We start from the raw sequence: 14,213 nt of genomic DNA on the forward strand, positions 1-14,213 counted from the left end.
ACTGGATTTCCAGTAGAGTGGGTACAGGTGAGTACTGTACCAGGAACGAAAGGAACTTTTTACCCTTTTAATATGAACTGTCAGTTGGAGAAATGCTTCACAGATCTGCTTATCTGCTGCCTGCACAGGGTAAATGCTACTGCTGCATTGCCTTTAGAAGAAAGGGGAAATCTCTTTCCTACAAATGGTCCTGAAATTCATGTCTGAAAGTCTTCAGCAGAACGCATGTGGTTTTTTGCTGTTGAAGCTGATTGCAAAGTTTTTAAATGCTAAGAATTGCATTTTTTCTGGGATTATTGTTAATTTTATTTGACTGTTTGTAAAAGTTAATCAGTAATATAAAACTTCTGCTGGACCTACAAGCTTAAGATAGTGAAGGATATCACAAGTGCAACAATTGACAATCTCTGTGTGTCTGTGAGCTTGTTCTGCATTTCTGCAGAGCTGTTGCAATGGCAGAATCTGACCGTGTCTTTTAAAAATCTGTTCTTTTCCATTGCTTCTACTATTGGTGATATCTTTCATTTTAGTGACATGGATCAATAATGACATTTTCAAAAAGCAGTTTTTTCTCAAGCATCTGTATCCAGAAGTACCTACAGAAATTTTTATTATATTAAAAGGGACTGTAGAAATAAGGTAATTAAACATAATGCAGCATTATAAAGACAGTAGTCTTAAAATCTGCTTCTGTATTATGCCAAATGGATCTTTAGTTCTGCTGTTTCTATATGAGTGAAAGGGCTGTTGGTAGATAAAGTTTACAGCTATAGATTGATGGAGAATTTTCTTCTGAAATTCCTATCCTAACATTATGTCTTGTAATATTGAACTGTAAGGATATTTAAAGCAGTTACTACTTTAATTTCCCATGTACATTGAGTGAGTACTGTTTGAAAACCCCTGGAAAGCAGACCTTAATACAAATCTTGTACCATCAAAACTTCAGTGGACAATGGCAGGTTGCATTTCTTTCATACTTCTGTGTTTCCTTTGAAAGAAAAACTTTCCCAGATGGTCATTGCAGGGTACTGAATGAGACCAGTAATTTTATGTAAGCATATAAGTTCATAGCCCTGACAGGATTCCTTATTTGGGTGCTGCATTCTTTGCAGAGGTTTTTTTCATTTTTATCTCTACACTGTTAAATGAAGGCAAGTTGAGGGTAAGATTATCTGCAAGGTCACAGAGAAACTTAAGGCATGATGGGCAAAGGATCTTTACCGATTTGGAACTAGAAATAACCACACAAAGGGAAGGATAGGGCCATACTGATAGTTATAAATTAAGTGTCAAGGTCTCAAATCTGGGAAAGGATCATCAAAATTTATAAAGTTCTATTTAAATAGTCCATTCTCCTCATTTCAGACATCTGTTACTGGTTATTGTTTGAGTGACCACCATGTACATTATACAAAAAGGAATGTGTTTTTTGTAAGATCTCTGCTAATGTGGCAGATAAATCCCAGTGTTTGATAGCAGTGCCAAAGGGCAAAGAGGTGCTGAGCAATATTCCTCATCTTTACCATAACTTTCCTTCCTGGAAAACAGGCTTTGACAGTGGGAAAATGAAGACTGAGATAAGGAGAGGTGGAAAGAGGCTTGGGAACTGAGAGTGAGATAGACCAGAACCAGAGCAAGCAGAGAAGAAAGTCTTCTCTTAGGCTGATGCACCAATATTTTTTGTTTTGTTGTTGTTGTTGATTACGAATAGGAGTTATATCTCCATGCTGTGGCAATAAATTAAAAGGACTAGCAAGCTAAGGAAGAGTTGTTTTTGTTGGCGGGGAGTGTAATCTGGGCGTAGTTTGTACATTTCTAGCAACTGATTGTTGCTTTCTGTAAAGTAAAATGTACTGGTGTTATTAATGCAGATGCTGCATCTCTCTCAAAATTTCATTTTTCAGAGGAGCAGTATTGGAACTGATGATAATGATTTGCTTACTCCTCAGGTGAGATGAAGCAGCTGACAAATATGGTTCTCTTGTTTTTATTGATTATGGGCTTTAAGTTTCAGTACAGCAAGCAGGGAAGTTTGTTGCCTTTAAACTCTTATTTCTTCCATCCTTGGAGAGCTAAGCAGGTGGATACAGGTTATGGAAAATTAGGTGTGCTGCAGACATGTTAAGTAATTCAGTTTTAATTTTCCATTTTAACATCTTGCTGAGTAGACATAAGCACAGCAATTAAGCAAGATTTAATTCAGGCGAGTTACCCGATACCCAATTACCCAATAATAGATGGCATAGCTGAATTTATTGAACTGCTTTGTGCTGTCAGTTTTACTGTCGCCCTTACCTGTTTAGAAGATGCATTAAGGAGGAATTTTGACCTTGGCAGGTGTGGAGAAAGTCTTGAATTTAAATTCAGGAAAAATTTAATGGAAGAATTAGGCGACCTATGGCAGTTTTTTGTGATAGGGTTACAGATAGAGCAGGGAGTAAAAGGACCTGGTGAATGCACAAATATATGTATTTTTTGATAGAAAATTATAAAAGTAAGACTTTTAAGGGCCTGTTTTACAGAGGGTAGGGGTTTTTTTTCAGCAGTTTGGTTCATTACAGGGGCAACCTGGAGGACAAGTGAAGTGCAGTTAGCTTTCTGAAGAACAAGGCATTAGCTTAAGCATGATTGTCTGTATTTGCACTCAACAGGACAGGGTACTAAGTTGTGTTTGTAGGGTTTTGCTATTTACTTATACGTTGAAAAATGGACCTTTTTGAAACACATGCATTAACTTTGGAAATTAATTCCGCACTATAATAATGTTCTCTGCAAAAGAAACAACAGGTATTAATATAGTTTATTAATTTATTTAGTTTTAGTTAATTTCTACTCTGCACTCAAATAAGTACACAGAAAGCCACATTTTAGAATATGTGTGAAGAATAAACTTCGGCAGATATTGCTCTTGTTAAACTATCCTTGCTCCACCTATGAGAGTGTCTTGAGTGACAGCAATAGAAAGTTCTCAGTTCAATGTCTGACATCTGTGTTGGGCAAATTAGCACAAACTCCACTGGGGCGGAATGAATGGACATAGGATTAGTGTAATACATTGGGAAAAAGGCAACAGAAGTCATGCACCACAGCCTTCTGGCATCTTTACAGGAGTCAGTGAGTATAAGAACAGGGAAATCTGGTTGCCATAACCTATTCAGATCCTTCAGAAGCGATTGACAAGGTGCTTCAGCAAAGGCTGTTGAGCTGAGAAAGAAAGTCCATGCACGGATTTCCCTGGCTGAAGGATGAAGGCAGTACTGGAGTCGAACAGGGAACTCTGGGCAGATGCTGTATTTGTTAAGGACCTGGGAAAGGAGCTCAGTTATGAAAAGTTACAGTGCAGTTGTGCAAAAAGTCTCCAAGTATTGAATGACATGATGATTTGAAATGAACTAGAGCATGTGATTCTTAGTGCACGTGTGATTGGATTTGCCACATGATGTCATAGATGCAAATATTCAAGCAGTTTTATAAACCAATTCACAGATTCTGGGAGAAAACAATCACTGATGACTTCCAAATACAGCTGCAGCATGTGAGATGTAAAACCCAGGGTCTCATATTGACAAAAGTCTAATACATCTGCTGAAGAAAGTATCATTATTTGCTTATGTTTTTGGCCTCTTCCTGTAGACTTCTTGTTGTTGTCAAAGCATATGGGTCAGAATGGACCCAATATAATATTTTATGTATTTATTATCTACATTTTGTTGCATAAAATCAATGCTATTTGTAATTTTCAGTGATTTTAATGTTTTCCACATGTATGAGGATTGGTACTAATTATCACTGGAATTTTTCTAAACTGTGGGAAATATTTCCAATTAGTAACATAATCCATGGGAAACTTGGGAAAAAATAACACAAAGACTTTGAAATGTAAAACTTAAACTTTTTAAAAAGGCATTCCCAAATAGTAGTTGAAATCCTAGGTACTGGTAGTCCTTTTTGACTGTACTAAAATGATGTCATTTTTACTTTAAGGCAACAGCTTTTTCGATCCCAGTGAAACAGAGAAATTTTATTTTTTTTGAGAATAAATCAGTCCTTGCCATTCCACCCCTCTCCATTTGTAAAACTGAGTATCTCTTAAATCTGGGAGTGTGTTGTTTCTATTACTCTTCATAATAGGTGAAAATGAGCAATGTGTTACTCATGATGTCTGTATATTGTGTTTTTCACTAGTGTTTTTCCTTGGGTTTTCATGATGTGATTGACCACATGTGAATACCTATCAGTGCACTCAGTGTGAAAAAGAATTACAGAAACTGACAAAGCCAGTTAGAGATTAAGCTCTACTTATGTGAAGTACTGAATTTGTTTCTTTAAATGTTTGTTTTTATGTTAGAAACTATCACACTTTGTTTGGATCTTCCTTTCCTCTGTTGGAAGAGACTGTAGTCACTTAACTGATTTTAATTAATTTTTAGAAGAAAAATGATCAGCACTTCCCAGATCAGAAACTGAGTTGTGGGAAGAGTATGTGCAGAAGAATTCACTTTTAGAATTAGAAATCCTTGGTGTGCCTGCTGGGGGCATGTAAATAAACATTGATTAACCTGTGCAATCTAATGCTGTACTCACCTGACTTCCTTAGAGGTCAGGGATGGGTTACAGGGGCCTCCTGAAGGCCCCAGGTTGGAGCAGAGTCAGGTGCAATTTTTGAGCTGCATCTGATTTAAGTTAAGGTCTTGTCATCGCCCACCTGTTTCTCATTGCCCTGCTCTCCTCCCAGAGGTTACCACTTAAGTTTGTTAGGAGGGATATATAAATAGTCACTTCCTATTTATTTCTGTTAAACTCAGCAGATTTTAGGATGTATTCTAAAACAGATGTTGAATCAAAACTGTTTCAGGTAGGGGATAGTTATACCTGTTCATGTCTGGTTGGTGCTAACCTGTGGGAGATGGAAGATGGAGGCAATCTGGAGCAAAGACAGACAAATGAGAAAAGAGTTTCCTTAGCAGGTTATGTTTCAGCCCCAGGAGCCTTTCTGGTGAAAAACACTCCACCAGGTACTTTTCACAATCCATTCTTGCTTTTCACCAGCTCCTTAGTGTTCAACTATGTTCATATTTTACATATTTTTATAAATTGCTTGTTGCTCCTATTATTTTTTTCTTCTTACTTAAGCATAAAGTCTATCTATTATATACTCTGTTCAATGCCAGATGAAATTAATTTTTTTCTTGGACATTAAAAAAAATACATCCCTTTGTTTGTCAGCTGGTAATTTCTTGAGGTTTTTGCTGATCTTTTTCAAATATGATGTATTCTCCATCATCCAATTCTGCTTTTTCAGCAGTAAGATTTAGAGCATCACTTGTTCATTTGAAAGACTCATCTGTTTCTTCCCTTGTACCTTTGCAGATGAAACATGAAATATTTTGTTGAACTTTCCTCTTCTTCTGCCCTGTGTTGACTTAATATGCTCCCACTTAATAGAAGGATTTTGTCCAAAGGGTGTCGCTTTGTAACACGCCTTTTTCAGCATGAGTCACCTTTTTCTTGTGCTGTTTCTGAAAAAGCTTTCTTGCTGTTCTGAAACTTTCCTGGCTGGGTTTAGACAAATTAGTTAAAACACAGAGCTACAAGTGCTTCTTTTACCTACTTGGAAAACACAACATTTCAACCATTTCAGTAAATTTAACAATATTAAGGAGTTTGGCTTGCTGTACTTTTAGCAAATAAAAATACTTTTGCTTTATGTATTTGTTTTGTATTGATTGCACATGATCAGATTTTATCTTTAATCTGTTAAATTATTTTGGCATAAAGATTTAGCATCTGCAAATATTTTATATTGAAGCAAGGGCTGCAGATGTTGGGTTTGGTTCTGTGTTGACTCCTGCTTCCTTACTCAGTAGCTGTGTGCTGCGGTAGGTAACATTTTCAGGAGAGGCAGGAAAGGAAGGGAATTTCAGAGCAGGTGAGACCTTGTCTCTTAGAATAAAAAGGAGTTTGAAATAATTGCAAAGTTGGACATGTGGAACAATTTCCTGCGTGGGACCTGCCCCCACTTCCCCATTCCGTTTTTGTGAGAGGGAAGTCAGCCCATCCCTGCAGCTGTTGGACAAATAAATCAGAAATATGTTAGTGAGTGCATCGTATGCTGGAGAGCTGCTGATCTTTCATCCCAGCAATGGGCACGTTACCTTGTGAAACAAACACTGTGGTTTGCCTCTGCTTCACCTTACAGGAAGCTTATAAGCTGTGTTTTCATGCTATCTGACATCTGGTTTTATTTCCTTTGACGGAGTTTCAGAATCAGAAGATACTGAGGGTGGTGTCTCCACCTAATTTTTATTGCACTTCATTTTCTGTTATATGCAGAAACACATAAAATCAGGTGGTACATTGGTAATTTCCTCAGCCCTCTTGTTTAGTGGCTCTTTTCATGCTGAACAAATCCATCAGTAGATTGCCATTACATACTTGGTGATCTTTTGTTGATGCTTTAAAGTCTGGCAGATTAGCATTAAAATAGAGCATGTAAAGCATATATGGGAAAACTTGTGAAAAATATTTAACAAGTTGAACGTCTGAAAAAGGCCCTCAAACCTTTTTATTACTGGCTGTAATTTCTTCAAAAAACTATGTTGTCGTGTTACAGTTGGCAGTCTTTAGGAGTTCTGGGAGCTTAAGTAATCATTGCAGTTGTTTTGATATCTATTGCTGTAGGATCTGATAATTACAAACCAAATAATGCATCCATGGCAGAGTGTTTTGTACAAGGTTGTACGAGTTCATTTTTCTTTCCACCTGGGGAAGAAAATAAGTCCCAGCACTGCTTTGTAGATAATTCTGAAAGAATGTTCCCAAGTCCAGTTTAGTACAGCAATTCTTCTCATTAATTATTTTCATAACACCAAACTTTTATCATTATTGTTATTGATAGCTCAGGGTAAAGGCTTGGTAAGGTAGTAATCTTTATCTGCACCCGCTTAACAATGATCAGGTGATACACAGTAATATGCTATCTTGTGGCACTCTGTTGGTGTGGCTAAGCCCTAGGAAGTGTCTTTAAAATTTTACAGTTAAGAATTTAATTGCATTTTGGTAGACTGTGAATATTTTTACCTCCCCAGTCAATAGGGCCATTCACCTTCCCCTACCTGAAGTGGCATAAAAGCAGACATGGGCATTTCATCATCACTTGCTCACAATGATTTAAAAAAATACCATAGTATTTAGGATAATACTTTACAACAAGAGGGTGAAAGCAGCTTGATGGAATCTCAAATTATCTTTATTATCTTAAGCAAATACTGTGCTGCTATTTCTTTTTTTCTGGATCAGTCCTGACACAGGCAGGGGCATGGTGTATATCCTTTCAAAATGATGGTGAGATTGCACTGTTACTTGGAGACTTAGCCCCAAGGAAAAACTTGCTTTTTGCAATTGTTTGAGCTCCAACTACATGACTTTTCAATACGTGGGCTACGAAACCTCCTACGGGATTGGGATCAGACCAGCACAGATTGACAACCTAAATTAAGCTTAATTCTCTCATGCAGTTTAGGCCTCTTTTTCAGCATTTCTACCTGATAGAGCAGTTCTCCAAGACCAGTTCAGATGTTTAGATTAAGTAATTACTGCTTAGCCTGGCTGTGGGTAATGAACTGAAGGCTGTATTTGCACTGCAGCATTCTTACGTTGCTAAAAACATGTAGCTCCTTTACCTCGGCAGGTACTTGGTTTTCTGAAGGAGTTGTCTTCATTAATTTATTTTAATCTGTTGATTTGGGTGGATCTCTCACAATTACGTGCTTTAACAACAGTGTGTTAGTCCTTAATTTGAAAGTCTCCAGTATCATACACAGCTCCATCAGATCTGAAACTCCTTAATGGTTTTTATGTTTTCCTAAGGGTTGAATCATTCACAAGTATTTCTTGTTTTCTTTTTCCCGTCATTTCTAAAGTTTAATATCCTGTCCATCTGCATCTGTTAGGCGTGTAAAATGCTGCCTTGATGTTGCATCCTAGCTTCATGAGTTGTCAGGCCACATTTATCAAAGGGTTGTTCTAAAGGCTTGTTCTCTGCTTACACCTCCTTGCTTGGCATGGGAACCTCTCAGTGTGATCTTAATGTGCCTATAGCTTATTGATTGAATTTTCAGATAACTGCTTCTTCCCTTCTACTAAAACACCAGAGAATAAAACACTCTTCCTTTCAGGCATTCCTCATACATAAACTATACCTCTAAAAAAAGCAAGCCAATTGCTTGTGGAAGATGACTTGGATATAACTCCTGTGCCTGTTATAAAAGGCAGAATTTCCTTATGCTTTTGGAAAGTCTGGCTGCATTTTAGCTTGTCCAATTCCTGCTGAATCTGTGTATGATTTAGTACAGCTATGTTTGAGGATAGATCTTCTATTTAGACCCTGTTACAGCATTGCCCTTGATCTGCTGCTCCGTTTTTACTCTTGCAGTCACCCCATAGATCTTTGAAAATGGGGAATTTAAAAGATCTAGGTGATGTTAGCTGATGGCTACAATCCTTCTTTAATAAGAAGGATTTATTTGTTGAAACCCTTCTACAACTTTAGGATATAAGTTTTTATAACAAAGTACAAGCTTTGTACAATTTCCAGAACTAAGCAGCTCTTATCCAGAAAAAAAGGTCAAAAGTGGAATATACCCTTTTTCCCCTCTGACATTTGCATCATATTTCTTGAGCATTTTGAAGAGTGTTTGAAGAGCTCTGTTATGGATTTTTAGAGGGATTCTGCTTTTGACTTCTTCTGGAGGCTTTTCTTATCTGTTCTGCCCTGTTTCTGTATCAGCTGTTGAGAAATTTTTCTATTATCACCTCCTCTTGTTAGATGAACTCCTTATTAATCTCATGACAGTAAAACCATTCACTGGTGACCTGTTGGGGCCTAAAACCCCCTGAAATACAGAGCTGGAGAAACACCTTGCTTTAAGCATTAACCAAGGAAGCACTATTTCTGTGGAACTTTGCTGCTTGGTGGAAAAAAAGTCTGTGACTTTTTTTCCCCCTCTTCTCCTTCTGATTTGTTTTTTTTTTTTTTTTTTTTCCCTTTAGAAGGATAACTCCCCTCAACACCCTCCCCCCCCCCCCCAAAAAAAAAAAAGTACAACACCAAAAAAACCCCTGGAGATTCTCAAGAAAAATATGTAGAAAAGTTATGCACATATCAGATTGTAACTATCTGCTTAAAAGAATTAGAAATGTACAGTGTTAGCTGTCACTAAAATTCCTTTATCCCTTGATAGCCATCAGCAGTGGTGGTGCTATAAATACCTATCCTGACTCCTGTGTTTATACAGGTTGAGGCATTTAAGTATTGGAACAGTGTCCCTGTGATTTGAGAAGCTGTGCATTACCTCAAATCATTGTGTTCCTAGACATGCTTATAAATGAAAGTTTAATGTTATATAATGACAAATTTATCTCTTGTGCTGTATGCTTGCTTGCTTAAGGGATTTTTGCCTCTTGCTCTTGCTGTATAAGATGAAAAAGTCAAAATACTCTAAATTGTCAGTGCTAATAATATAAAAAATAGGAAATTTTTTTGGGGGGATCAGAAAGATAAAGGAGGAGAATAAACTTCTAATAAGCCCAGAAAACCTAAATTTTTTTGTAATGTATTTGGCGCAGTGTATGGACCAATGATTAATTGGTCATCGTTATAGTCAATGCTATAGATATTAGAACTTGCTTGTCTCAGTACAGAACACTTAGTGAATTTCAGAAAGTATTTAGAGAGGGTGGAAAATGTTAAAATTTTCCTGTTTATTTCAAGACAATATATTTCACATAAGCTCATGTGTGGTTTATTTTATTTTTTCCTACAAAATCTCTTGGCTGTGCTTTTGCATTCTGGAAACTGGTGATATGTCCTATCAATTTTGTCACAATGCCAGAAATGGCTTCCAATGACATTTTTAGAGTGGTCATTGGGATCAAGGCTGTTTTTTTTTTTTTTTTTTTTTTTTTTTTTAACTATAGACATACTCTAAGACTGGAATACTCTGACAATAGAGTAGCACAGTGCTCAGGGAAGAGGGAACAGCAGGAATAAACAGTTCCTCAATGTTCATCATGGAGTGGTTTTGGAGTTTTGAGTGTGTGAGGGTTGCCGCTCGGCTCCTTCCCGCCCATTCCAAAACCCACCAAACTCTGAGATGTTTCTGTTCCAACTCAGCTTCAGTAAATTGTGACCCTCTAGTCCACATCCGTAGTCACAGAAATGGGGAACCCTAATATGTGTCTTGGGAGGCTGGTTCTCCGCTCGTGTCTGCTTTAATGATCCAGCACATTTGGAGTGCTGTAACTGGATACAAACCCATCTCCAGCATCCCAAGGACTTTCTGTTTATAAGCACTAGTTTTATGCTGTCAAGTGATGCAGTTTAAAGAAACAAGAGTACCCCTGTAGGAGCCTACTGTAAAAATGAATATAGCAATAAAAAGTACTTATTTGGGTTTATTTACTCATTGTGTGATTTGCAGTAATAGTTTACCATCTAATATGTGCTTCTTTCAAGGTTTCAGCAGGTTATGAGCAGATGACTTTGCTTGAATAACCACTTTGTGTTGGGTTTTGTTGTGTTTGCATTACATGTCTAGTTATATTTTCAATTTGCGGAGTCTATGAATTGTTTGACGTATTTGTATAAACAATTTGATTTCTGAAAAGATGTTCCGAATTAGGTACAACAATACACTAACAACATTCTGAGATCATTTAAAAGTCCTTTGTTTAGTAACACAATGAATGTCATTAGACTTGTTACAGTAAGAATGTGAGTATTAAAACCAGCTTGTAAAAATGAAGTTTTTGAAATCTGGAATTATGGGGGATATAAAATTGGACATCTGCTTCTGTCTTTAATTTTTGAGTGAAATGTTTTCCTGTTGATTCTTGACAAATGTGTTTCCCATCAAATCAGGCTTCAAGTTTCAGTTTTGACAATCACACCTCAAAAAACAATTTTCAGTGCAAATTTTGAGATGGATGTTGAAAGTATGAAATTAAAAGTTGCTGGGGGTTTTTTTGTTTGCCTTTCAGTTGTGGTACGAGTCACGAGTTGCATCTTGCAGCCACGTTGACTCTTCATTTCCACTAAAATACAAGCTAGTATTTTCATGGAATTTCATGTCATCAGGATAAAAATAAAAACCAAACTTCCATAAGAGCATCAGATCTGCTAATATAAACTGTGTGTGTTTTTCTTCCACTTGCCTCTGTTCCCTGCAATTATTTGTGTTGGCATGTAGTTTGTACTTGTCCTTTCCTGCTGGAGCAGCCAAAGTTGCATTGAGCTGCGCAGTGTGAACATCATCCACAGAGCTGTACCCTGTGAAGAAGGCACATGGAGCATAAATACAGGTGTAGCTCTACAGGTGTTGTGCAGCTCAGGAATGCAGGGGAGCCTGCATGGGATCTCTTACTCATATCACATCCAGGACTTAAGAGAAAGTACAATGTAGTGAGGCTTGGGAAGGTCTGTGCTTGTGTTCTCTGACTCCCCATTTTCCTCTTTGCCTGTGCCAGCTCTGCTTCCCTATGTCTTGTCCCAAAACTGTTCTTATTGTGTGGCGAAACTGTTGGCTTGTGGCTATTGAAATATTTCCAGGTGTGCTGTCTACAAAGAAGAGTGCTCCAAAGCTCAGAGGCATAGAAATCTTTTATTGGGAAACCTTGACTAGTACAAGGATTTCGGCACTATTTATATCCATTGGCTTTGTCTTTGAAGTACTACAAATGTTCGGTGTTTGTTAAATTTGCAAGATAATTTTAGCTGTTCCATTGTGAAGTTTTGAATGCGGTTTGTTATTTTTTTTTCCCAGTTGTTTCAAGATTGGCAACTGAGAGAAACAGTGCCATTCAGAAGAAAATTACAAACATTTTGTCTCCTTGATAAACAGGTCTATACTTTGCGTCTGTATCTATATATAAAGTTTTGTAGGCAATAGAAAATTATGCCAGTTAACATGGGGCACTTGATAATTTGAATTTTCTTGATGTATCAACTACTTGTTTGTTGTTATTAGTGCTGAACCATGAATAATTTACTGACTTTCACTTTATAATCTGCAGCATCTGCTAACTTTGAAGTTCAGTAGTCAATTTAAAGTTTGTTGGAGCTGACTAATGATTCACCAGAGATTTTTGTGAGATATTTTGTCATCCATTTAAAGCTTGGAAAGGTTTGCTGTTGCAGACATCTGGCAATTCTTGGTTCTCAGGAGGAAAGAGAAACCTTTTGATACAATAGATCAAAGCTGTCTGCTCTTTCAGTGACCGATACCTATAAGTAACTTAGAAGTTTCTCAAAATTATTTCCCAATGTCTGTCCCATTTGCCAAACTTTTGCATTCTAACTACAATAAAATATTGGTCATGAATTATATTTTAATTATATTTTAATCATTATCTAGAAACTTCTGTTTGCAGTTGACTTACAGATCCAAGTGTTCTATAAGCCAAGAGGTTTTAAATTTACCAAATATGCTGTTATGATTAATAAAATTGATGCTAAATCTTGTTGCTTTTAGTGCTAATGGTATACGTAAGGGTGCTCTCAACAACTGTACTTTTGCTGTACTTACTGTACATAAGCCTGAGTTATAGGTGTACCCCTTAGACTGTAGGTGATGCAAAACCAGAGTCCAAAACCACGTATAACATTATTTCTAGCACTAACTCTGGTAGAAGTTGGAATTCTGAGGTTGGGCTTCGCAGATGGGCAGTGAGGAGCAAATACAGAGAAAGTGAGTGAAGACAGGAAGTGAGCACTGCAACATCCCTTGAAAGGAGCCCAGTCTCATTCTGGATGATCCCTGTACGTGTGGGGTTTGGCTGGGATCAGGATGTTGTTTCTATTCCATCAGACATTCCAGATGTGCAGTCGCCATGACCGCACGTGTGCAGCTTTCTCACGGAGCGAGTTCATTGCATCACAAGTGTGCCACAAGCAGCCAAGCCAAAATGATGAAATTGGCCTTTAGCTTGTATGGTGACTTTTAGTTAAAGGTGTCTGAGTGAGATTTGGTGCTGGGTTATAGTAGAAAAAGGGGAACCCATTAGCTGGTAATGCCCTGTAACACTGTGCAGGACAGCAGGCAGGAGTAAATGAATGCCCAGTGAAAGTGGAATGTGTTTGTGCCATTCACTCTTCCTTGTGTTAGTTCATTATAATGATTGATGTAACAATGAAATAAAATAACCAGTGTATGCCACACTATCCTCAATCAAAACCTATTAATTTCAGAATTTCAGAAATAGCTGATGTATCTTGGGATGTAGTGCGTATCATCCAAATAAATGTATAGTCTTTAGTAATATGTAAGCCTTATTATTTAACCATTCAAAATACAGGTGACAGATGTGGTAACTACCAAATATCCACTGAGAAGTCTTTCAGACTTGCTGTTCTTTACATTAGGTAGCTTGGAGAGAGGAAAAGATTCTTAAGATGCTGAACTTTTAAGTACTTAATAAATTTGAAACACCAACTAGATAATTAATATGGTACCAAATTTTCAGAAAATGTAATTATGTGAGTTTGGTGAAGGAATAGCTTATTTTTCACACTCTAAAATCTGCTTCAACTCAGATTTAAAAGTGACATTTAGATAGCAGAAGAAAATTCTACATACTTGTGCTTGTCATATAAACATTTCAGTGAGCTATCCAGAATAGGTCTGGTGCTCTTGTTCCTTGTTAAGTCCACAAACAGTGATAAATTTGTAATTCTGTACTTCATAAACTTCCAGGATTTAATGTTCTGCCTGCTGTAACTCTGAATCAGATGCATGTGCTTACCTGATTGTTTATCTCCCTGTCTGCTTGACATGTGCTTCCTAGCAGCTACAGTTCAACATGTTTTCTCTTATTTTTCTTTTTTATCTTTTCCAGTGTGGGAACTTTGCTGTCTTGGTGGATGTTCATATTTTGCCTCAAGGTTCCAGTAAAGACACCAGCTGGTTTTCAGATAATGAGAAAGAGGTACAACAAATATCAATCCTACTTCAAAAGCATATGGCTGCAGGGAAGAAGTTGGATTGCCTTGAACTGTTCAGAATTTTTCAGTGTTGGTCGAATATTATTAGTTATACCTAACCATCAGTGGTTGCAGTGGGACCCCTAAGTCAACCATATATGCTTTTGGGGTCACTAATGACCACTTTAAATCTGCTTTTTAATTTTTAAACTCCGTGTATGTGTGCATGTTC

The 14,213-nt window shown here is 37.2% G+C and overlaps 1 protein-coding gene across 3 annotated transcripts in view; it reads left to right on the plus strand.

Moving 5' to 3' along the window:
* Positions 1-14,213, plus strand: part of SLX4IP (SLX4 interacting protein) — a 72,202-nt gene that overhangs the window by 21,413 nt on the left and 36,576 nt on the right. For all 3 annotated transcript variants that reach the window (XM_062490627.1, XM_062490625.1, XM_062490626.1), the window contains one exon: positions 13,897-13,986. In XM_062490627.1, coding sequence (XP_062346611.1) covers positions 13,897-13,986 — 90 coding nt within the window. The remainder of the gene's footprint in view (positions 1-13,896; positions 13,987-14,213) is intronic.

The sequence above is a fragment of the Cinclus cinclus genome, chromosome 3 (assembly GCF_963662255.1).
Source record: "Cinclus cinclus chromosome 3, bCinCin1.1, whole genome shotgun sequence".
NCBI lineage: Eukaryota > Metazoa > Chordata > Aves > Passeriformes > Cinclidae > Cinclus > Cinclus cinclus.